General features: G+C 46.2%; 1 protein-coding gene across 1 annotated transcript; it reads right to left on the reverse strand.

The window, feature by feature from the left end:
- Nucleotides 1-330: 330 nt before the first annotated feature.
- On the reverse strand, nucleotides 331-15676 carry kcnj4 (potassium inwardly rectifying channel subfamily J member 4). Its single transcript, XM_066707296.1, has 4 exons — nucleotides 15190-15676; nucleotides 3905-4127; nucleotides 3080-3147; nucleotides 331-2920 (listed from the first exon to the last, which is right to left on the reverse strand). Exons 2-4 carry the CDS (start codon nucleotides 3940-3942, stop codon nucleotides 1413-1415), a joined length of 1614 nt encoding a protein of 537 aa, XP_066563393.1. The 5' UTR covers nucleotides 3943-4127; nucleotides 15190-15676; the 3' UTR covers nucleotides 331-1412.
- Between the last annotated feature and the right edge of the window lie 8769 nt (nucleotides 15677-24445).

The following is a 24445-nucleotide window of genomic DNA, read 5'->3' on the forward strand; positions in this document are numbered from 1 at the left end:
CAGTGGTAACAAGGCATGATGGATCCATGTTCTCATTCTGTTTACGCCAAATTCTGACTCTACCATCTGAATGTCTCAACAGAAATCGAGACTCATCAGACCAGGCAACATTTTTCCAGTCTTCAACTGTCCAATTTTGGTGAGCTTGTGCAAATTGTAGCCTCTTTTTCCTATTTGTAGTGGAGATGAGTGGTACCCGGTGGGGTCTTCTGCTGTTGTAGCCCATCCGCCTCAAGGTTGTACGTGTTGTGGCTTCACAAATGCTTTGCTGCATACCTCGGTTGTAACGAGTGGTTATTTCAGTCAAAGTTGCTCTTCTATCAGTTGAATCAGTCGGCCCTTTCTCCTCTGACCTCTAGCATCAACAAGGCATTTTCGCCCACAGGACTGCCGCATACTGGATGTTTTTCCCTTTTCACACCATTCTTTGTAAACCCTAGAAATGGTTGTGCGTGACAATCCCAGTAACTGAGCAGATTGTGAAATACTCAGACCGGCCCGTCTGGCACCAACAACCATGCCACGCTCAAAATTTCTTAAATCACCTTTCTTTCCCATTCAGACATTCAGTTTGAGATTCAGGAGATTGTCTTGACCAGGACCACACCCCTAAATGCATTGAAGCAACTGCCATGTGATTGGTTGGTTAGATAATTGCATTAATGAGAAATTGAACAGGTGTTCCTAATAATCCTTTAGGTGAGTGTATATATATATTATATTTATCTTCATATTTTCTTTAAATTGATTTACTTTCCCAGGATCAAGAAAAAAAAAGTTAACTTTAGTTAACTTAGTTAAAGTCACAAATATTCTGTGTTGACAAATTAAATTGAATCCTGCCCCAGTTCAGTCCAGCTGAGTTTTTGTGGATGGCAATACATATCACAGCTTCAAAGGGCCTGACAGTGACACCCATAGACAGACTCTCTACTGGCCTGTTATTGACAATCTGTTTTGCCCTCTGTCTCCAGCGAGGGCCAGTCTCTCTGTCCTGCTGAGCTACTGTCCTCTTCCTGTCCATTTTTGAGCAGCAAGGGGAGAAAATGTCACTGTCCAGACAGAATCAAAACAATAGAGACTGGTCCTCTCTCTCTATTTCCTCTTCCCTCCTTTAAGTCTGTAGTTCTTTGGGGGGACTAGCTGGAGCCCCTGGCACCCCCACCCATGTGACCCTGAGTCCTGACTGGTCGCTGTTTGGTTGGCGAGGGAGGGAGGGAGGAGTGGGAAAGGAAGAGTGGATAGGGTAAAGAGGGGAGGAGAGAGGGAGGGAGTCCGCAAGCCTGTCTCTTGTGCCTCTGTGGGGGGGAGGGGCAGAGAGGCAGAGCGGGAGGAGATGGGTGGTTGTTTTCCAACCCTCATCCCCTCCTCCTCATCCTCCTCCTCTCCCTTCCTCTCTCTCTCTCCGGGCCTCAGATCTCGGACTCCCTCTGGAAGGACAGCGGGTCCAGGGGGACGCCGGCCTGTAGCCGCTCCAGCTCCAGCCGCCCCCCCACGTCCACCAGGAAGTCCCCCGTCCTCTCCCTCAGCTCTTCCTCTATCCCCCCCCTCCCCACCTCCACCACCACCTCATCGTCCTCCTCCTCCTCATCCTCTTCCTCCTCCCCGCAGTGCAGTGCCACCTCGTTTTCATAGCAGAAGGCGCTGGGGGGCAGGGGGAGGAGCAGCGGGGGAGGGGGAGGGCCAGGGGAGGAGGAGGCGGACGAGGAGGAGGAGGATGCAGGGCCGGGGCTGGGGAGCAGCGGGGGCGTGGCCATCTTGAAGGAGGTGTGGCTCAGCTCACGGGCGCTGCAGCTAGGTGTGGAGGCAACTTCGTAGGTCTTGTGGAAGCGGGAGTAGTCCACCTGGTAGCGGTTCCTCTCCTCAAAGAGCACAGGCTCGAAGCGGTGGCCCCACAGGATCTCCCGGGCCAAGTAGGAGCTGCGTGCCTGGGTGGTCATGGCGGTGGCCTCCACCATGCCCTCCAGGATCACCACGATCTCAAAGTCCTCCGCCTCCAGCTCGGCCCGGCTCAGCCCGTACAGGGGGCTCTGCTCGTCGATCTCGTGCACGATGACCAGCGGGGACACCAGGAAGAGCCGGTCCAGGCCCTCGTCGTAGCCCACATTGAGGTCAGTCTGCTCAAGAGGCAGGTACTCGCCCTCGGCTGTGACATAGGGCCGGATGAGCTGGGCGCGCACGTGGGCCTCCACGATGTGGCTCTTGCGCAGGTTGCCCACCCGCCACATCAGACAGAGCTTGCCATCCCGCAGGGCGATGACGGCGTGCTGTGAGAAGAGCAGCGTCTGCGCCCGCTTCTTTGGCCGCGCCATCTTGGCCATGATGGTGCCGATCATGAAGGAGTCGATGATGCAGCCCACGATGGATTGCACCACCACAGTTGCCACGGCCACCGGGCACTCCTCTGTCACGCAGCGGAAGCCATAGCCGATGGTGGTCTGCGTCTCGATGGAGAACAGGAAGGCTCCCACAAAGCTGTGCACGTGCAGGATGCAGGGCTTCCACTCCTCCTCCTCCTCCTCCCGGCTCCCTCCCCGCCCACTGCCTCCTCCTCCGCCTCCTCCACCGTCTCCCTCGCCCTCCCGGCCCCCGCCTCCGCCACCTCCCCCATGGTGGGCTCCCAAGCCCCGGCTCAGGTCCAGGTCCCCGTGGGCCAGTGCCACCCCCCAGAAGACCAGGCCAAAGAGCAGCCAGGAGGTCAGGAAGGCAGCGGAGAAGATGGCCAACATGTAGCGCCAGCGGATGTCCACGCAGGTGGTGAAAATGTCCGCAAGGTAGCGCCGTGGCTTGTCCTGCATGTTGCTGAAAACCACGTTGCACTGCCCGTTCTTTTTCACGAAGCGGCTGCGGAGGCGACCCGGCCCGGTGGTGGACACTTTGCTCCCCACACTGGACCCCACGCCCACAGCCCTGCCACCACCTCCACTGATGGTGCTGCTGCTGCTACTACTGCCACTGCCACCCCCTCCACCACCACCACTAGCGCTGCCCTGGCCTCCATTGTGGTGGCTCCCTCCCCCCCTCCCCCCTCCTCCAGAGAGGTGGTGGCTGATGCTGCTGTTGCCATGGAGACCTCCACCCCCTCCGTTGTGCAACCCCAGTGTGGACACTTTGAGTCCGTCCTCGTCCGTCGACACGATGCTGTACCTGCGTGGAGGGAGGATGGATGGAGAGAGAGAGAGAGAGAGAGAGAGAGATGGTGGTCGTGGCAGGTCCTTTGCTGTGGTATCTCCTAATGTGTCCTCCTGTCCGTGTGTCTGTTTGTCTCTCCGTCCGTCTGTGTGTTTGTCTATCTGACTGCCTGTCTGTGTGCGTGTTTATCTGTGCATCTGTGTGTCTGTATGTGTGCCTGTGTGTCTGCATGTGTGTGTATCTCTGTATCTGTGTCTGTGTGTGTTTGTGTGTGCCTCTGTGTGTCTGCATCTGTGTATTTGCCTACGTGTGTGTGTGTATCCTTGTGTCTGTGTGTTTGTTTGGGTTTATCTGTCTGTGCACATGTGTGTCAGTCTGTGTCTTTCTGTGTGTCTGTGTGTGTGCTTATGTGTGTTTTTCTGCGTGCCTGTGTGTGTGTGTGTGTGTGTGTGTGTGTGTGTGTGTGTGTGTGTGTGTATGTGTGAGAGAGAGACACACACACTGCACAACACTGACTGGGGCACATAGCCTCACTGTGTACTCTACAGAACACTGACCAGGATACCTAAACACTACATAACACAGCCCACTGCACCCATACTGTACGCACTACACAACACAGACTAAAGCAATCAAACACATTGGTCTGCCTCAACATTCCACAATACTGAATGTGTCTGTCCAGCTATGAATCAAATGGCCCTGCAGTCTGAGACATCAAAAAAGGTGGCGCCTTAGCTGGAAAGACCCTGCACGATGGGTGGAGCCTCACCTGTTGACACGCACCGTTCCCATGGCGCTAGTGATCATCAGGCTGTCGCTCACCGAGGGGAAAGGGGGCGTGGCTTCTCTGGGCGTCCCTGCAGGTGATTGGGCGAGGTCCAGCAGAAGAGGACGGGTGCTTAGGGGAGAGGGGGCATCAGCCTCGGCTGGAGGCAGGGTCTATTTCAAAAGATTGGGGATCGGCATGGCGACCAGGACTCCACACCACACTCCTGCAGACAGAGAGAGAGAGAGAGAGAGGAGAGGAGAGAGGGACAGAGAAAGAGAAACTTAGATTTTGCAAAACATACTGAAATTGTCATTTTACTTAAGAGTGAGGAATAGATAGGAATATAGACAGAGACATAGTTCAGGGGTTGCCAACCCTGGTCCTTGAGGAGCCCCTACTCTGCTGGCTTTTGTTCCAGCTGAGCTCTCATTTACTTAACTGAACCTTAATTGAAGTAAGAATATGCTTAGATTTGACTTTTTAAATTGTGTAAGAAAAGAGTTGGTTCTTTAATAAGTTGTTTATACAATTCTATACTTAACTGTTTAACTGGTTAAAATAATGAAAATGCTCTGATTTATGAAATGATTAATTAATTTAAGGGTTAAATTAAGTAAATGAGAACTCGTTTGGAACAAAAACCAGCAGGGTAGGTGTTCCTCCAGGACAGGATCAGGAACCCCTGTCATAGATACATATTGGGCTTTTTTTCAGTTGCTACACATTCTCTAGTTTACTATATTTCCTACATTTGAAACTTGAGAGTCATGTGATTGTATACTTTTGCACTTTTTCTGACAGAGAGAGAGAGAGAGAGAGAGAGAGAGAGAGAGAGGGAGAAAGACAGAAAGACCCACAAAAGACAGAAAAACAGTGATAGAGAGACTAAGCAGAGAGACAGGGGAGATACAGAGAGAGAAAAAAGAGAAAGAAAGATACAGAGAGATGCACAGTGAGACACAGATAGAGAGAGACAGAGAGAGAGGTACAGAAAACCGAGAGTTGTTGGGGGGGGGCAGTTTGACACAGACGATTGTTATTGGACTGACCTCTGATACTGGATATAAAGTGTGGGTCTGTGTGTGTGTTTGGAGTGGCTGGAGGGCATGGGGAGGTGGGGGACAAGTGGGCAGCCATGTGCCCAAATAGAGAGCTGGAGAGAAGGAGAGAGAGAGGGACAGAGGGAGTGTGTGTGTGTGTGTCAATGGAAACTGGCTGGCAGGGACAGAATCGATCTGGGCTAATAAACAGAGAGTTCCCAGTGCAGTCTGTGACGTGGGTAGTTAAAGGGATGGTTAAACACACACGCAAAAACACAGTCAAACAGATGAACAGACAGACACAGACACACACACACACTCTGCAACTACAGACACACTGACACACACACTCACACAGTCCAGTCCCTATAGTCCCTGTGCGGTCCAGTCACCTATGTTCTATACTGGTTGCATTGCCCAGCCAGGCTCTGTCTCTTGCAGGTTAGGACGCAGTACAAGCTGGCCCTAAAGCCATGCAGCACGTTGTGATCGCATTTGCGACGCTACACAGCACTGGGCCACAGGCAGAGCACTGAGCAGCTGTTCCACAAGGTGCCCCAGCCTGGACCGCACCAACAGGATAGCAGTGCTGGTACAATAGGGGGCTGTAGTAACAGTGCAGTAGAATAGTGCTGTTACAGTAGGGGGCAGTAGTAACACTGCAGTAAAATAGTGCTGTTACAGTAGGGGGGTGTAGTAACAGTGCAGTAGAATAGAGCATTTGAATAGTACTAGTACACACATTAATACACACACACACACACACACACTCAGGTGTCTAAACAGCAGTGGCCCTGGCTCAACCATGTGATATGGGATAGCCCTGCTGACACCAGTGCCAATGTGATCAGATGTCACCACGCCACAGAGTTAGACAGAGACATATTTACTTATGCATTTGTGTATGTATTTAGTTTGCTAAGCCGGGGCTCTGTGGAAGATTGTCTTTAGCATTAGAGCTGCCACTGAGATCCCTGACAGATGTGGAAACATGTGTATCAGTATTGCCCAGATTATTTTTCTTTTTTGGGGGGAGGCTGAGGGGGAAGTCTAGGCCGTTTAATTCCAGTTAGATTACAGCCTGGCCTGGTGCAGAACACACACACACACACACACACACACATGCAGTGCTGGGACAGATTTGTTTGTGCGATTTATTTATTTTGTCATTAGGGCTACAGATTTTGGAAAGTCATGCACTGCAAACACACACATAGACACTCACACACACACATGCACACGGACACTCACACATATGCACATACAAACACACTCACACACACTCTCACACAAATTCCCAAACTTGCACCTTCATGCACTCTTATACTGTCTTAAACTGTGTCTGTTTCTCACTACACTGTTAGGCACTGTATTGTACTGCTCTTTACTGTACTGCACTGCAATGTACTGCTGCTTACTGCACTATACTGCTCTTTAGTGTACTGCACTGTACTCCAATGCTTTCTACTGCACTGCACTGTACTGCATTGTAATCTACTGATCTTTACTGCACTGCACTGTTTAGCTCTTTACTGTACTGCACTGCACTGTACTCTACTGCTCTTTACTGAACTGTACTGTTCAGCTCATTACTCTACTGCACTGCACTGTACTTTACTGCTCTTTACCGCACTGTACTGTACTCTACTGCTCTTTACTGCACTGCACTGTACTCTACTGCTCTTTACTGCACTGTACTGCACTGTACTCTACTGCTCTTTACTGCACTGTACTGCACTGCATTGTACTCTACTGCTCTTTACTGCACTGCACTGCACTGTTCAGCTCTTTACTCTACTGCACTGCACTGTACTCTACTGCTCTTTACTGCACTGTACTGCACTGTACTCTACTGCTCTTTACTGCACTGTACTGCACTGCACTGTACTCTACTGCTCTTTACTGCACTGTACTGTACTCTACTGCTCTTTACTGCACTGTACTGTACTCTACTGCTCTTTACTGCACTGCACTGTACTCTACTGCTCTTTACTGCACTGTACTGCACTGTACTCTACTGCTCTTTGCTGCACTGTACTGCACTGCACTGTACTCTACTGCTCTATACTGCACTGCACTGTTTAGCTCTTTACTCTACTGCACTGCACTGTACTCTACTGCTATTTACCGCACTGTACTGTCCCACACAGCCCCCCTCAGGGCTCCTGTGTTGCTGTGATACTGGGGAGCAGGCAGCGGTCACTGCACAGTGTCCATCAGCGCCACAGTGGCTGCAGTGCCTGACACAGATGCTGGAGGAGGCAGGAGGAGACAACTGCAGGAGGTAGGAGTGACCAGCAGGATATTCTATTATATTTTAAATCCTAATATTAGTCCAGTCCAGTCAGTGACTCTGCAGCAGTCCAGCGCAGTCCACCCAGTGACCCATTGGGGTCCACCCATTCTACCCAGTTGGACCCTGAGCAGCTGAACAGAGCAGGAGGCTGGGTTAACCCCATGAACACCAGGAAGTAGGTGACTGGTCCAGGGAACAAACCCTTCTCTGGGCCGTAACCTGGCTGTGGAGTGAGTCAGCCAAGCCCCAGGCTGCGGGAGGCAGCCAATCAGATCAGACCTGAGCTAGCAAAGCAGGAAAAGGCTTAACGAGGAGCTCAATTAGATGGACAGAGGTTTCTTCATTAGAGACACTAAGCATAGAGAGTGCAGTGGAGGTGGAGTGTGGAGTGTGGAGGGGCTCAGTGCAGGTCAGGTACAGGTCAGACATAGTAGTATATTTTTGTTATAACTAACACCATGTATTAAGGAAATAAATCTGCTCTACAGTGGTTAAATTATATCTCATTTCTTTAATTACAACACTTATTTTATAAGCTCACTAAAAAGTTACAGTGTATTAACAACACTGATACTAAACAATGCTAATGCAACCATGTGGGCTTGGTTTCAGACATTAATCATTTGGTCTGTGTGTAATGCTTAGAAAAATCCAAAATTCACATCAAATATCAGAACACACTTCTAATTACACATCCTTACAAACTGTTGTAAAAAAGTACTTGAGCACATAGGAACATGGGTCACTTTGTCACTTAGCCTACTATATTATATGCAGATTGTTAAGTAAAATAAACGGTTAACTATGAAATAGTTTGAAAACATTTTGAATATGGGAGTTTTTACTTAGAGAAAAGGTTCAAATGTAGCAAAAAGGGTAAAGTAGACTGTTTTTTATGCAAAGAAGGTCGGAGTGATAGTTTAAAAATGCTGTAAATGCACTCAGCTTTGTGTTTTGACTGTAGAAACAATTTTTGTTTACCGCTTTATATCCAAAGTCACATTATATTGTACATTGTTAACTAAAACTGATACAGTATAACTAATGATATAATAATCTATAATAGTCTGTATAGACCAGGTTTGCTGTGTGTGCACTCTATATATATATCAGGTGTGTGTGTTTACAGTAAGATAAATATAAAGAATAAGCTGTTGCCATGGGAACCCAGCCCAAAATGAATTACTTAAATATGTCAAGTTTGAGTTTGCATAACAGAGAAAGAGAGAGGATAGGAGAGGAGAGGAGAGGGCTCTACAATTAACGTGGGGTATAAGTGGTGTACAGTGTGAGTCACAGCCGAGTGTGACAGAGACAGAGAGAGAGAGAGGCTTACACAGCAGAATCTAATTCAACAGTACATGTCTCCTGAACTGACAGCACTGGACTGAACACTGCAAACTGAAGGACAGGAAAACAAGAGAAAGAGAGGAGGAGAGTAGAGGAGAAGGGAGAAAGACAGAGGAGAAAAGCAGGGAGAGGGAGAGGAAGGTAGAAAGTGACCAACATTCTTCAATACACAGTTTAAGCGAGAGACACACAGAGAGAGATAGAGAGAGAGGGAGAGAAGGGGATTGATTCATAGACACACTGGTCAGTGAAGTTACACAGTCTCTCTCTCTCTCTCTCTCTCTCTACCACCCCCCTCTTTCTGTGCTCTGCTTCTCTCTCCGTCTTTTTCCCTTTGTCGCTCCCACTGTGTGTGTGTGTGAGTGTGTGCGTGTGTGTGTGTGAGTGTGTGTGTATGTGTGTGTGTGAATGTTTGAATAAGAGATCCAGAGAAAGAGAAGAGAGGGAGATTAGGAAGAAATAAAGATAGGTCCCTGTTTCTGGTGGTGGTGGGGATTGTTCCTCCTTTTTGTTTTCTGGACCTGGCAAAAATAAATATTTGTGTGCATGTGTGCATGAAAGAGCGATGGAAATAGAGAGAAAAGTGTGTGGAGGGGTAGAGTGATGGAGAGGGAGAAACAGACAGAGGGAGGGAGGGAAACAGGGGGAGGTAGATTGAGAGGTAGAGGGAGAGAGAGATAGAGAGAGAGAGAGAGAGAGAGAGAGAGAGAGAGAAGAGACCGACCGAGAGAGAGTGAGGGAGAAAGTTAGACCAGTCGAGCGCGAGAGAAAGAGAGAAGGAAAGAAAGGGGGGTCTAGCCAGAGCCTAGCGGTGTTATTGCCTGGAGGAAGTGCACCGATGGGACTGGTGATCTCTGGTTACACAAGTGCTGGGGCCCCTGTGCTCAGCGTTAATCCCCCCCTTCTGTCTCATACCGAATTTAAACTTAAACACTGACAATATCACCCCCCCAACCCCCCACACACACACGCGCACACACACACACATGATCTTTCATGGACACTTGAGGACACCCGTCCCAGAGCACCCCCTCCCCAACACAAACACAAACTCCCCTCCCAACAGCAGAAGTCTTAGAGGATAAGATTAAGCTGTATTCATTTCTCCTCCACTCTCATCCTATTAGGCTTCAGGACTGAGCCAGTGAGGAGCACGAGAGCACAGCCACCGGGGGCTTAAGTTAGCGTTAAGGTCGGTGTGTGCCGTGCTCTGTGAGAGAACCAACTACATGTGCTGTAAATTCTCCTGCATGTTACTTTATTCCTTCACAGTGTCACATTTGTATTTGTAGATATTGTCCTGCAATAAGCCCTGGTCTTGTCAACTGGCATTCTATCCTTTCATCGTGATTGGAGTTGAGTTTGACGACTCTGTTGCCAGAGCCGTTGACGCAAGCTGGGCGGCCATTGTGGGGGAAGCTTCGGAGCTGTGTGCTGGGTCAAGTGTTGATAATTGTCAGCCAAGGTGGAGTTCTGGGACTGAGCTGGGTTTGTCAGCAGCCCTGCCAGTGTGAGTGTGGGAGTAGAGTTATATGTGTTAAGAGCAGGGCCCTGTGTTTTGTGCGATCTGTCCATATAATCGCTATGGCAAATCCCGCAAAAAAGCCCTAGGTAGAGCTTCTTGCCAAACATGGCTGCCTAACATTGACAATCAAAATTGGAAGTTTCTTTTGCAAGCAGACAGCTTTTCATCTGTTTTTACACACACACACACACACACACACACACACACACACACACTCATGCACAAAGCTGCATCGGCAAGAAGAATCTGATCCTTTGCACTATTTATGTATGGTAGCCTTTTGACCCAATGATTAATCCTCGGACTACAGAAACAGAAGTATATTGGTGATACCGCACTGTTCTGGTTGAATCTGGCTGTGCTAGAACACTTCCCTGTTGTTTGTGTAATACAGTGCAGCACAGAGCAGTGTAGTATAGTGTAGTACAGTACAGCACAGAGCAGTGAGGTTAAGAACAGTGCAGCACAGTGCAGGTCAGTGCAACGTAGTATGGTGCAGCACAGTGCTGTGTAGTATTGTGCAGCAAAGAGAAGAAGAGACTGAAACAATACAGTGCAGGTGCAGGTCAGTACAGGGCAGGTCAGTGCTGGCCTCCTACCCCTGCCCACACACTTAACATATCCAGTCCTCCTCATAAGCAGTGGTCCTGACACAACTGTTCGGACTATGTGGAGCTGTCCGGTACTGAAACTCTACAGACAGCAGTCCAGTACTGTGTGATACTTTAATTATATAGGGAGAAGTGTAGTATGCCTATGTGTATCATTGTGTATGTCTGTCTACGTGTGTGTGTCATTGCCTGTGTGTGTGTATGTCATTGCCTGTGTGTGTTAGCTATTCTGTATTGTTGCACAGGCAAACCTTATTTCCCTCACAAGCGAATGGGAAATGTGCTTGATCGTTTCAATATTGAACTCTGTCTGTTCTGGGCAGAACAGAGACGCTTGCAGGTATCGGTTGCTCAGATGACAGGAAGAAACGGGGAATATTTCTCCTTTCTTCTTTTTTCTTTGTTTAGCTCTCCTCTGGGTCTGGAACTGAGTTTCTTTCTATGACTGGACTCTGGCCTGAGGATAGTACTGTAGGAGTTGGTCTCAACTGATGGATTACTACCCAATAGTACAAAACACTGTGGGGTTGTGTGTGTGTGTGTGTGTGCATGTGTGTGTGTGGTGGTTAGATTTTAAGGAACTGACACTAATCCAGTATTGCAGTTTGTCTAAGAATCTGCGTCTTTCTTTTGTTGCGCAATGACACAGCTGTCTCCCAGGGTACAGAGAAGATTAGAACTCCTGGTAAGAATCAACGCTTTTAGACGTGTCCCCCTTGACTGTTTAGCCCATCACATGTTCAAAGTGCACCCAGCCTTCCTGTACAGAAGTCCCCAGCATCATCATCATCATTCAGTAACGTGTTACTCCCATGCTGTCTCTAAGAGTGCTGCATGTAGCTGAATATTTTGTAGACTGTGTACACTGTTGTTTCCCTCCCTTTTTCCCTCACCCCCCCGTCCCCCCATCCCTTGCCCCCTCCCTCACTGTCTGTCTGTAAGCCTCTATGTCCGGGGCTCATGCCTGGGTCAGACATTGTCATTGATGTGTCTGTGTGACCGGGTCAGTGTCTCTGTCTGTGTTTGTGTGTGTGTGTGTGTGTGTGTGTGTGTGTTTGTGTTTTTCCCTGTGTCCCTGTGTGTATTTGTGTCAGTCCATCTGTGTCTGTTTCTGTGTGAGTGTGTGTGTTTTTACGTCTGTGTTTCTGTGTATCTGCCTATAGCTGAATGTCTATGCACTAGTCTGATAGCTATCGACAATCTGCAGACCCGGGGCATGAAGGTCCCATCAATATGCATTTTATTATCATTATTATAATCTTCCAGAAAATGTCATAGTCTGCATCCGTTCAACACTGTTTTTTTTTTCTTAATGAAATGACTACACTCTCAGTTGTATTTATTTTCTGATCTGTCATCAATGCATTGAATGGGAGAAAATCAAGAAAAAAACTGAAATCTGGAATGGTGCGATTTGGTTCCACATAAGCCACACATGGGGTCTGTTTGTTGATTATGAATACATATTGAATGGCATTCACTGTACTTGATCAGTTTATATGCACTAACAATATTTTTACATCGTTTTATTATTGTGCTGTGTATTTTATTGTGATTTTATTATTACTTTTAACTTTTCAGTGGTTTTATTCCTGTTTTACTCTGATATATATAATTATTATTATTATTTTGTCATCATCCCCACCTCAGCTCTCTACCTGAATTGTTTGTTAAGCCTACTGGATCATTACCGGATTGGAGAAACGTTACATCATTTTTTCTGTAGTCCTACCAACAAAGATACCTGAACCTGAACAAAATAATTCTAAGCTGTCAAAGGCTTCCTAAACTGTCACTCTACTTAGTCCCGCCTTCAAGCAGAGGTAAATGACCCAATCAGTGAAGCAAGGTTTGGGAAACCAACTCTGTTAGGACAGAACTGCTCCAGGTACATCTGATTGGTTACTTGCCTTTTGGAGGCGGGACATACATGACGAGACTTTAATTTTTAAAGGTTAGAATGATTTTAAAGACAAAAAACGGGAGAAAGTAATACTGGAGTTTGGAAACGTTTCAGGAGCAGCGATTGCCTGTAAGATCTTCCTCATGAAACTGTGAAATATCAGTAAAATATACAGTTTCTCAAATCCAATAACAATACAGTAGGCTTAACAAACAATTCAGGTAGAGAAAAAACTAAATAATAATAATATAAATTAGAGTTAAACAAGAAAAAGGAAAGATCACAGAAGAAAACACTGACAAGTTTAAAGTAATACAAAATCTGAATAAAATACATACCAGAATAATAAAATGATTTAAAAAAATGTTAGCACACACACACACACACACATATATATGTGTGATCATATGTGTGATGTGTGACAAACTGATCAGTACAGTGCGAATGCTGTGAATGGCATTCAATGCGTTCATATACACCAAATGGACCCCATGTGGCTTATGGGGAACCAAACCGAACTATTCCAGCGGTCCGATATGTCTTGATTTTCTCCCATTCAATGCACTGATGACAGTCAGAACGGGTGCCAGTTTACTTTTGTTCGGGGCTACATCACATTAAAACGTTGACATACCTGTGAATTGCAAAGTATAAATCTGTACCTTATGATGTCAAATCGATCTATCGTGTTTCTGCTATTTATAAATCAATAGGCTACAACTTCGGAATGTTCAATTGGTAGGAGTTTTGATTTGGTCCAGCCTAGGCCTGCATTGTATAATGCATCAATTTTGCACTTAGATAAGTGTGACAACAAGTCTTAAGGGTAACTGCCAATAAGTATATAGGCCTACATATAAACACTTATAATAATAATAATAATAATAATAATAATAATAATAATAATAATAATAATAACCCTATTGAAGATAAAAAAATCAGTAACGATGAACGGTACACACATAATGTGATATGTTTAATAAATAATAATAATAATAATAATAATAATAATAATAATAATACATTTTGTCAAAGTTTTTCAAAAACAACCAAAAATAACAAGCTTAAGATACTTAAGAACATAAGAACATAAGCAAGTTTACAAACGAGAGGAGGCCGTTCGACCCATCGTGCTTGAATTTTTAACTCTTCCATATTGAGTGTCATACATCGAAGGAGACCGAAAACTGTGTATGTTAAATATTCGCATAGACAGATAATCAGGTTTATAGTATTTCAACACAGTATAAAAGTGCAATACTGGAGAGCGCTTCTCTGTGTATGTCTCTGTGGGGCTGTGGGTCTCTCTCTCTCTCAGACACACACAACCAACACACACGCAACCACACGCACCTGCTCGCAGCCCCACACACTCCCTGGGCAACTAGCCCACTTGTATGTATGTATGTATGTATGTACGCATGTAGTTATTTATTTATTATTTTCACGATCACTTCTTTATCTCTCTCCCACTCTCTCCCTCTCTCCTTCATTCCTGTCTGTTTTTCTTTTGTGTTACTGCTAGTTGTGTCGGGGTTGTGTGAGTCAGCGCTGAAAATGTCGGAGGAGGCAGACCCGTGGCTACACACACATGCCAACACAAAACACACACACACTCACACACAGACACACACGCACACACACTTGCTCTTACTGTACCCTGTTCTGTAGCAACAACATCGTTTGTTCAGTGGCGTGTTTAGACGGAGAGCATCGCAGCATCGCAACTACTTCGACGTAGTTTTGTGGTAAAATATTAATACATTGTACATACATACATACATACATAAAAAACGACTCCACTGTGGGTGTCACAAACATAAGATTGTGTTACTAATTGCACATGTATGTATGTATGTATGTATGTATGTATGTATTTACTTATTCATCAACATAATAATAACACTTTATTATTGTGCCCAGGTGACTCACAGAGTATAGGAGTGAGAATGAACCCAGTCCTGCAGAGCCGAGTGCATCTGCGTGTCTACAGAGCTGTCGCGATCCATATTTCACTCATATGCAGGAATCTTTTGCCTAACCAGCAGGCAACCACAGTTAACCAGCAAGTTAATGAGTTAACTAGCAACAAGGGAACAATAACAAAGACAACAACAATTTATAATAATAATAATAATAATTATTATTATTATTATTAATATCACCATCATAATGATTACAAATCAATCAATCAATATATAATCACTGTCATTTCATCGTAATTATTATATAAATAACGAATAACTGTAATATATTTCATTTGATAGAACAACAAATACAACAACAACAGTATTATTATTATTATTATTGTTGTTGTTGTTGTTGTTGTTGTTCGATATTTAAAAATTGAGAAAATGCTAAATGTTTTGAAGGTCAAGTTAGTTCGTTTACACTGACCCCTCTAACCCCCTTCAAACAACAACAGACACAACACAAAAACAACACAAGTAACTTTTAGAAACACACAACGTCCAGATCAGATGTCGTGGGACACTTGTTTCCAAAGTTAGGACGAGGACCCTGAGAGACGGAGGGAGGGAGGGAGACACTTGGCGCTCACCTGTCCGCAGGTATCCGGGTCCCGCTTTGTTCTTAACGGAGCACCTCGCCGCACCAGCCGCACATCCGTTTTTTTCTCAGCGCACAGAAATATATAGATTTGAAGAAATCAAATCCTGCTTTGCGTTTCGGGACAGTTTTTGCTTTACTATGCAGTGAGTAGAGCGCCGTGTCTCTCCCTCGGCGTCCCTCGCTACTTTCTTCTTCTTTTTCTTTCTTTTCCTTGGGGCTTTGAAAACGGCTAGTCTTTGTCCTCTAATTCCCCGTTCCCTCCCCTTTTCCCCCAGCGTCTTGAGTCGGTTTTATTATGATTATGATTATAATTATCTAAATATTATTTTATTTCTGTTGCCGGTTTTCGCCCTCCTCTTTCCTTGTGTTTCATCCTCCCTTTAATCCTTTTGTTCGGTGTCTATCCCTCTCTCCTCCGCAGCTTCTCCGCTCGCTCTGTAAATCCGACCAGCTCTCTCTCCCTCCCTCTCTCTCTGGCTCGCTTGCTCTCCCTCTCTCCCTGACGGTCTCACACTCTCTCTCTTTCTATCTCTCACCCCCTCCCTCTCTGTCTCTCTGTCTGTGAGGGGGTGAGTGAAGGAGAGATGGAGAGAGGGAGAGGGAGGCAATGCGCTCCTGTTGTGCTGTGTATGACATTGTGGTCCTGCATATCTGGTGTGTGTTTATGTACCGTCTGTATATAGACTCGGGCACACATCACACAGCGAGTTTCCCCTGACTGAAAGTGCATAGGAATCTAATCTCAGTTTCATGACTTTGTTGTATTCTAATGTATTGCAGTGTAATATGGACCTGGGACAGCATTTCAAGTTTGATCCCTTATGCAATTCCCGTCACTGTTTACACAGACTGGCAGTGATGAGATAACAGCCACAAACACATGTTGTGTTGACATAATGTAGTCTTTCAGGACCAGGGCTGAGACCCTGTTGGACTGGACTGTATCTCTCAGGACCAGAGCTGGAATGAACCAAAAAAAAACATTGTTCCCCTGCATAAACGTTCCCTTTTCCTTTTTAATACATAAAAATATCAACCCAGAGTGTGTGGAAGGACTCCAGGTCCTTATTCAGTGAGTACAACCTATAATCTATTAATACTCTGGTCTTCATGAGTGCTTCTAACAGCAGCAACACATTTTGCTTTATGCTGCTCACTTTGGTCTTTCTTGTTTTGTAAATGTCCAATTTGGCCTGACCTTTGTCAAAATTGGCCAGCCCTGTCTCTCACATAGTTACAACCCCCCCACCATAGACAACAACTGAAAACTAGATTAAGATATTAAAAACGGTGATCACAGCTCAGGAAAGACTTTAGTCATGTATAATTTAAAAAACAGTGGTACACCATCTCACTCACCTCACAGAGAGAGAGAGGGAGAGGGGGAGAGAGAGAGAGAGGGGGAAGGAGTGAGAGCAGGAGAGAGGGAGAGGAAGAGAGGGAGAGGGGGAGATGGAGAGGGGAGGGGACACAGGGTCTGCCTGCCTGACAGGTGTGCTCCTGGACTGACAGACATTTGGGTTGCTGGTGGGTCTGGTTGCCAAGGTAACACCCCTGCACTGTTTTTTGGTTTCCAGCTGCCGGGGCTTTATTTTTACACCCTGTCAGAGACAAGGTGGGCGTGAGCCTGTCCAGAGCAGGAACAATAGAGAGGGAGAGAGAGAGAAAGGGGAAGGAGTGAGAGCAGGAGAGAGAGGGGGAGGAAGAGACAGAAAGAGGGAGAGGGAGAGGGAGAGCAAGAGAGGGAAAGGGAGAGAGGGAGAAAGAGAGGGAGAGGAGGGAGAGAGAGAGAGATTGTTTGCAAGTCACACTAGAATGAATCTTCTGTCTCACAGCTGTCTCAGATTCTGTCCTATATTAATATGAACCATTAAATACACTCTATTTCAGATATAAAGCGCTTTACAATACAGTGCAGTATTACAGACTGTAGACACAAACACAGAGAGCCAGAGGCAGAGACAGGACAGTCAGACTCAGATTGAGACACACCGACACGGACAGGAACCGAGACATGCAGCCACAGCAAGACACAGAGAGACAGAGACACTTTTTCCTCTGGCTAATTCCCTGGCTGGCGCGGTGTCCAAGGTGTCGTCTCTGTGTGTCTATATATAGGAGCTAATCTGGGTTATTATCCCCTGAGTCCAGGTGACCCTATTGATTGACACACATTGCAGGAAGGACAGCACCCCCCCAGCCCCTCCCTGACTGACCACAGACACACCACGCCTGCTGCAGGTAAGTAAGTATAAGTGGCCAGCACTCTCACAACATTCAGCCAACCTGCTTGTGAACATCTCATGGGCTTGTGAAGGCCAGACATATAGGACCTCTGATTGTCCACAGCCCCTATAGTAGAGAGCCCTGACTATGTCCACAGTCCCTATAGAGACTGCTCAGTGTTGCAGTTTATGTGAATAGGGATTTTTGTAGTTCAGTAGAAGTCTAAAAATATCTTCAGCTTTCTATAAGATTTATTATGAGAAAGAGATGTACACACAGACACACACATTCACAGACACACACACACACACACACACACACACCATAATTAAAACTCTCTCACTCTCTCTCTCACACACACACCGTACCAGACACCCACACACATTGTAATAGGCACTGCGCTCACAAAACTCTCTCTCACACACTGTAATAGACACCCACATAAACTCTCACACACACACACTATAAATAATCACCCATCCTCCCACAAGTCCCCCACCCACTCACACACACCCCTCCCTCCCTCTCTCTCTCTCTCTCTCTCTCTCTCTCTCTCTTTCTGTGTGTCTGTAGCACAGCACTCATCCACACTGCTCAGTCCAGTCCAGTGAATCTGTAGTAAGAAGCACAGATGAGCAGATTCACTCACTCCCTCTGCTGTAGTAACCCAGCCTGCCAGTAGAGGGAGGGGGCTACAATGTGGACCTCATTCATTTCCCATGGCCTGTTTAGAACATAAGAACATAAGAAAGTTTACAAACGAGAGGCCATTCGACCCATCGTGCTCGTGTGGTGTCCATTAATAACTAAGTGATCCAAGGATCCTATCCTGTCTATTTTTAAATGTTCAGCTTCAACCACATCGCTGGGGAGTTTGTTCCAGATTGTGACAACTCTTTGTGTGAAGAAGTGTCTCCTGTTTTCCGTCTTGAATGCCTTGAAGCCCAATTTCCATGTGTGTCCCTGCTGATCTGGAAAAGCTCCTCTGGTTTGATGTGGTCGATACCTTTCATGATTTTGAAGACTTGAATCAAGTCCCCACATAGTCTCCTCTGTTCCAGGGTGAGAAGGTTCAGTTCCCTCAGTCTCTCAGTAGGACATTCCCTTCAGACCTGGAATAAGTCTGGTTGCTCTCCTCTGAACTACCTCTAGAGCAGCGATATCCTTCTTGAAGTGTGGAGCCCAGAACTGCATACAGTATCCAGATGAGCTCTAACTAGTGCATTGTACAGTCTGAACATCACTGCCCTTGTTCTCAATTCTACACTTTTGACAATATACCCTAGCATTCTGTTTGCCTTTTTTATTGCTTCCCCACATTGCTTGGATGGAGAAAGTGAGGAGTCCACATAGACTCCTAGGTCTTTCTCATGCGTCACTTCATCTAGTTCTATTCCTCCCATAGTGTAATTATAGTGGACATTTTTGTTACCTGCATGTAATACCTTGCACTTGTCCACATTGAATTTCATCTGCCAGGTGTCGCCCTCAACTGAATATTATCTAAGTCCCTCTGAATAGCCTGTGCTGCCAAGATTGTATCTGCTGAGCCACCTATTTTAGTATCATCTGCAAATTTTACAAGTTTGCTAACTATCCCAGAGTCCAGATCATTAATATAGATTAGAAAAAGCACAGGCCCTAGTACTGATCCCTGTGGAACTCCACTAACAACCTCACTCCAGTTAGAAGCGACTCCTTTAATCGACACCCTCTGTTTCCTAGACATCAACCAGTTCATAATCCATCTACTTACCCTGAATACCTACAGCTTCCAATTTGAGGATCAGTCTTTGGTGTGGAACCTTATTGAAAGCTTTTTGAAAATCTAAGTATATATATCATATCAGATGCTTTCACATAATCTACAGCTGCAGTTGCATGTTTAGTAATTAGCAAGACCTGATCTGCCTCATCTAAACCCATGTTGACTATCTCCAAGAATATAGTTTTCATTAATGAAGAGTTGCAGAAATCCAGAGAGAGATATATATTTCCAATCAAAGGTTTTTATTACAAGCAGCTGCAAGGAAGAGGTTCAAGAGGCAATCTCAAGAACAATCTTAGAGAAGTTACAAACTACAGGCACTTTTATACAGACCAGACAGGAGAGAAAGAAAACAGGCCCACATGTCTGTTTCATGATGAGCGTACATTTGGTTTCTGCCTGACAACTGCTCAGGAAGACCCATATATAGTCAAACCGGGGAAAATTAAAGCATACGTAATGTTTAATATAAGGGTTTTTTTACGATGTATCAAGCCCAATTTGCTGGAGAAAACTGGTTCTTATCAGACTCTGTTCCTCTGGGTTTCACGGTTGCACTATGGCACAGTACCGTAGCACAACAAGGCCGCAAGACAGTGACCTTGTTTACACAGACTCAGAGGGAAAGAAATGCAGAACCTCTGTCCTACCTTTTCCTATGTCATTGGTTCCAATGTGGATCATGACCCCCGGCTTTGGCCAGTAGCCCGTCTACTAGTTTAGGGAGATCTGCAACCTGAGCACCAGGCAGGCTAGATACCATGCGGGTCTCCTTGTCACTAGAGCACACTGTGTGATCTAAACTGTTTAGAATCGAGTCTCCTACTAACTCCTAACTACCTCCCTGCTCTGAGGGTGAGTTGGCACCATGGTGTTCTGGTGCTCAACTGCCCTCCCATCATCCTCTGAGCCGTCACTGTCCAACTCGGTGTCCAGCAGTTGGAACCTGTTGTGCTTTTCTAGCTCTTGTGGTTTCTCTAGGGGTTGTGCGTGCCTTGTCTGTGGTTACAACCTACTGTAACCCAGCAGTTCTGTCCACTTTCCTGCTCTACGGTCTCAACTCTCTTAGGTTTTGGCGTGCACACCATCTCTCTCATGGGCTGATTGACCAATTCTTCTATATCCCTAATACAGTGCAGATCAACAAGCTGAGTCTCAAGATCACAGACCTTGATCTCTAGGACTTCAACATGCTGACAATGTTCACAAATTAAATCTTCTTGGATGAGTTCACTGAAAGAGTCTGGCCCTGTGCAGCTGTGAGACCGATAGAGTCTGGCCCTGCAGCGGTCTGTGCAGGAGTGGAGGAGCCAGTTTACAGAGTCCTTTATTAGAGTTTCCAATGCAAATCTCTGGGAGGGAGGAAGTGATAGTGTGGGGGAGTGACAGTGTCGGGTAATGACAGTGTCGGGTAGTGACAGTGTGGGGGAGTGACAGTGGGGGGTAGTGACAGTGTGGGGGAGTGACAGTGTAACAGTGTGGGGGAGTGACAGTGTATGGGAGTGACAGTGGGGGGTAGTGACAGTGTGGGGGAGTGACAGTGTAACAGTGTGGGGGAGTGACAGTGTATGGGAGTGACAGTGTGGGGGGAGTGACAGTGTGGAGGTGTGACAGTGTCGGGTAGTGACAGTGTGGGGGAGTGACAGTGGGGGGTAGTGACAGTGTGGGGGAGTGACAGTGTAACAGTGTGGGGGAGTGACAGTGTATGGGAGTGACAGTGTGGGGGAGTGACAGTGTAACAGTGTGGGGGAGTGACAGTGTATGGGAGTGACAGTGTGGGGGGAGTGACAGTGTGGAGGTTTGACAGTGTCGGGTAGTTACAGTGTGGGGGAGTGACAGTGGGGGGTAGTGACAGTGTGGGGGAGTGACAGTGTAACAGTGTGGGGGAGTGACAGTGTATGGGAGTGACAGTGTGGGGGGAGTGACAGTGTGGAGGTGTGACAGTGTTGGGGGAGTGACAGTGTGGGGGAGTGACATTGTGGGTGAGTGACTATGTGGCAGTGGCAGTGTGTGGGAGTGATAGTGTGACAGTGTGGGGGAGTGTCAGTGTGTGGGAGTGGTGTCAGATTGTCATACTGATTCCTCTGGATTTTGGCAGGAGAAAGTTTGTCACACATAAGCTGTGTTTGTGAGTATGTGTGGAAAAGTGTGTGTTTGTAAGAGTATGTGTTAATGTCTGTGTGTGAGTTAGAGTGTGTGTAAGAGTGTGTATAAGTGTGTAAGAGTGTGTGTGGGTTTAAGTGTGTATGTGTGTGTGTGTGTGTGTGTTTGTGTGTTTGTGAAGGTGAGCTATGATTGGCTCAGTGTTAGTGTAAGACTCTAATCGGATTGGACGGGATAGTTTTTCTGGGATAGGGAGGGCTGGAGAGACGGAGGGGAGAGAGTGTTGGGGGGGAGATGGCGGGAGCCGGGAGAGAGAGAGGCGAAGGGTTGGAGGGGGGGATTGATATAAACGTCAGGAGATTAGAGGTATAAACAGACACTTAGGGCGCAATGAATACCCGGGGGAAGACTTAGAGAGAAGGTCAAACACAGATGAGAATTAGAGAGAGAGAGAGGGAGTGACAGGAGGAAAGACAGGCAGAGACATAAACAGACAGAGAGAAAAGCAAAGACAGAGAGAAAGAAAGAGGGTGAAAGAGAGAGAGAAAGAAAGAAAGACAGAAAGAAACTGAGAGGCGGGAGAGACCAAGACAGAAAGAGTGAGGCAGAGACAGAAAGAAAGTAAAGAAGGAAGGAAGAGAGGGAGAGGCAGAGACTGAGGCGGACAATAGACTGAGAGATAGACAGACAGAGAGAGCTGTGGGAGGATGACAGTAAGTGGGGAGAGAAAGGAACCACTGAGATAGCTGGATAAATAGATAGAGAAAGAAAAAGGAGTAGAAGAAGAAAGAGACAATAAAAGAATATATGATATTTATCTATCTGCCCTTTCTTCTTTGCCATTATCTCCTTCTCCTCCACCTCCTCTTCCTCCTCCTCCTCCTCCTCCTCCCTCTTCTAACTCACCTGACTCTCACAGGTGTGTCTGGCTGAGGGACCAGGCGCAGCTCAAATCTGGCTCCGCTGCGCTGTTATATTTTTAAGTGCCGCAGACTAAAGTTAGCCCGTTGCCATGGTCACTGCATCCCCACTCTCAGGGAGCGGTTGGCTTGGCAACACCATGTAACTATGCAACCTGGCAACTCAAAAAAGAGAGGGCCAATGTTTGTTTGGGGGGGAGGGCTTTTAATTTCCAAAATAATCATTATAACTAGAATTGAAAGTATCTTCAGATGACTTGTCTGCATGTGACAGTACTATTCACATACATGATGATTGTATATGTATCATGCTGTATGGTTGTATGCAGGTTAGTAGCAGTGATAAGTTAGTTACAATGTAAGTTAAGAGTAGTGTGCCTAAGTGACAGTGTGTGACCATTGGGGGAGGGGGCTTCTGATACACAAAACAGGCACAGAGTCACCATCATGACTCCTGCAAGTAGTCTGACTGGCTCAGCGCAGTGCAATAATGCGCACGGTCACATTTCGTGGCCTCTTTTCATTTCGGAGTGAAAGTAGAACAGAACAGAAATGGGCAAGAGTTGAATTGGAGCGCTGCATTGTCCACAGAAAAAACAAAAGAGTCGCAGCACTCCTCCCCAGGCCTCCCAGGTCCCTCGATGTGCAGTCCAGCAACGCTTGGAACTCGCCTTGCTTTATATAATCTTACAATCTACTGACATTTTCAACATTGCATGAAGTCAGTGGAATAGGATTGTCAATTACATGTAGGGGACATTTGATCATCCTTTTGTTAGTTGTTAGAAAGAGAAGTGTGCTGATGTGGAAGTTCCCTCTGTTTAGTGCAAAAGTTGTGGGAGGAGCTAGTGATTGAATAATACTAATTATTATTAGTATTATTATTATAATCCTACATGAGATGTTGTCATACACACTAATAATAATACTCTGCAGTAGGCATCACAGGCAGCGAGCCAGTGTGTCAGTCAGTAACAAATGCGTTGCGGAGCACAACAACATGTCCAATGGGACAGGTGGGCATGTTGCAGAGGACAGGGGTGTGTCACAGGGGACAGGGGTAGTGTCCTATTGGACAGGGGGCATAAAGTATGGGACAGGGGCTTGTTGAATGGGACAACAGTGTCACAACCTCATCTTTGGCCATTATAGTATACTTGCTTATTATTTACTACCTCACCTGGTCTGCTTGTATTCGTTTGTCAGTCAGTGTATGTGTGTGTGTGTGTGTGTGTGTGTGTGTGTGTATGTGCTTTGTGAATAGAGACTATCAGACCTCCGCCTTGCCAGAATACAGTGGGCATAGCGGGCAAGAGCAGGGCTGAGTGTCACACAGTCACACTGATGCTGTGTAATCAGTTGCAAGCAGCAGGAGATGGATCAGGGGATAAGCATTTTGTATGGAACAGACAGAGGAATTGTAAATTGTTAGATTTCAAAAAGACAGTTGCGATCAGGCATTTTAGTGTTGCAGATTGATGTCAATACAAGCTGGGCTGGTTATTGTGGAGTCTTAAGTAGAGGTGGAGAATTGGAATTACACCACATTACACTTTACAGAGTTAATACCACACTACAGCACACTACACTTTACTGTGTTGATACGACAGCAAACCACACTACACTTTACTGTGTTTATACAACTGTACAGCACACTATACTTTACTGTGTTTATACCACAGTACAACACACTACACTTTACTGGGAGACTCTCCCTGCCCTTTTCTGCTATGTCATCCAGGGGTTCAATAGACTGCAGGGATATATAGAGAAAGAGGCTGTGTGTGTGTGTGTGTGTTGTGCCTGCGTGTCTGTGCGTGAACAGGTCCACTCTGTGCCCTGGTGCCCAACACTGGGAACGCAGCCTATATATGTGAACTCAAACTCTCCATCTATAAATATGCCTGACAGACACTGAGGGAAACTGGGCCAGCAGAGCCCTCCACAGAGACACTGAGATTAGGATGACAAATGTACTGCTGTCTCCCTCTCCCCCTCTCTTTCTCTATCTCCCTCCAACTCTCTCTCTCTATCTCTATCTTTTTTGGAAATACGTTCATTCCGGGATTACATTTTCTAATTGCGCATAACACTTTTTGGTCGCCTATAACTGATTAGCTGTCATGAATTAAATTTTGGATTATTGTTCAGTATGTCTGTTTTCAAACGTAACCCAAATACAATGTCCAGAGAAATTAGGAGGGATATCTTTGCTGAAAATCAAAAAA

Source organism: Amia ocellicauda, chromosome 6 (assembly GCF_036373705.1).
Source record: "Amia ocellicauda isolate fAmiCal2 chromosome 6, fAmiCal2.hap1, whole genome shotgun sequence".
In the NCBI taxonomy this organism is placed as follows: domain Eukaryota; kingdom Metazoa; phylum Chordata; class Actinopteri; order Amiiformes; family Amiidae; genus Amia; species Amia ocellicauda.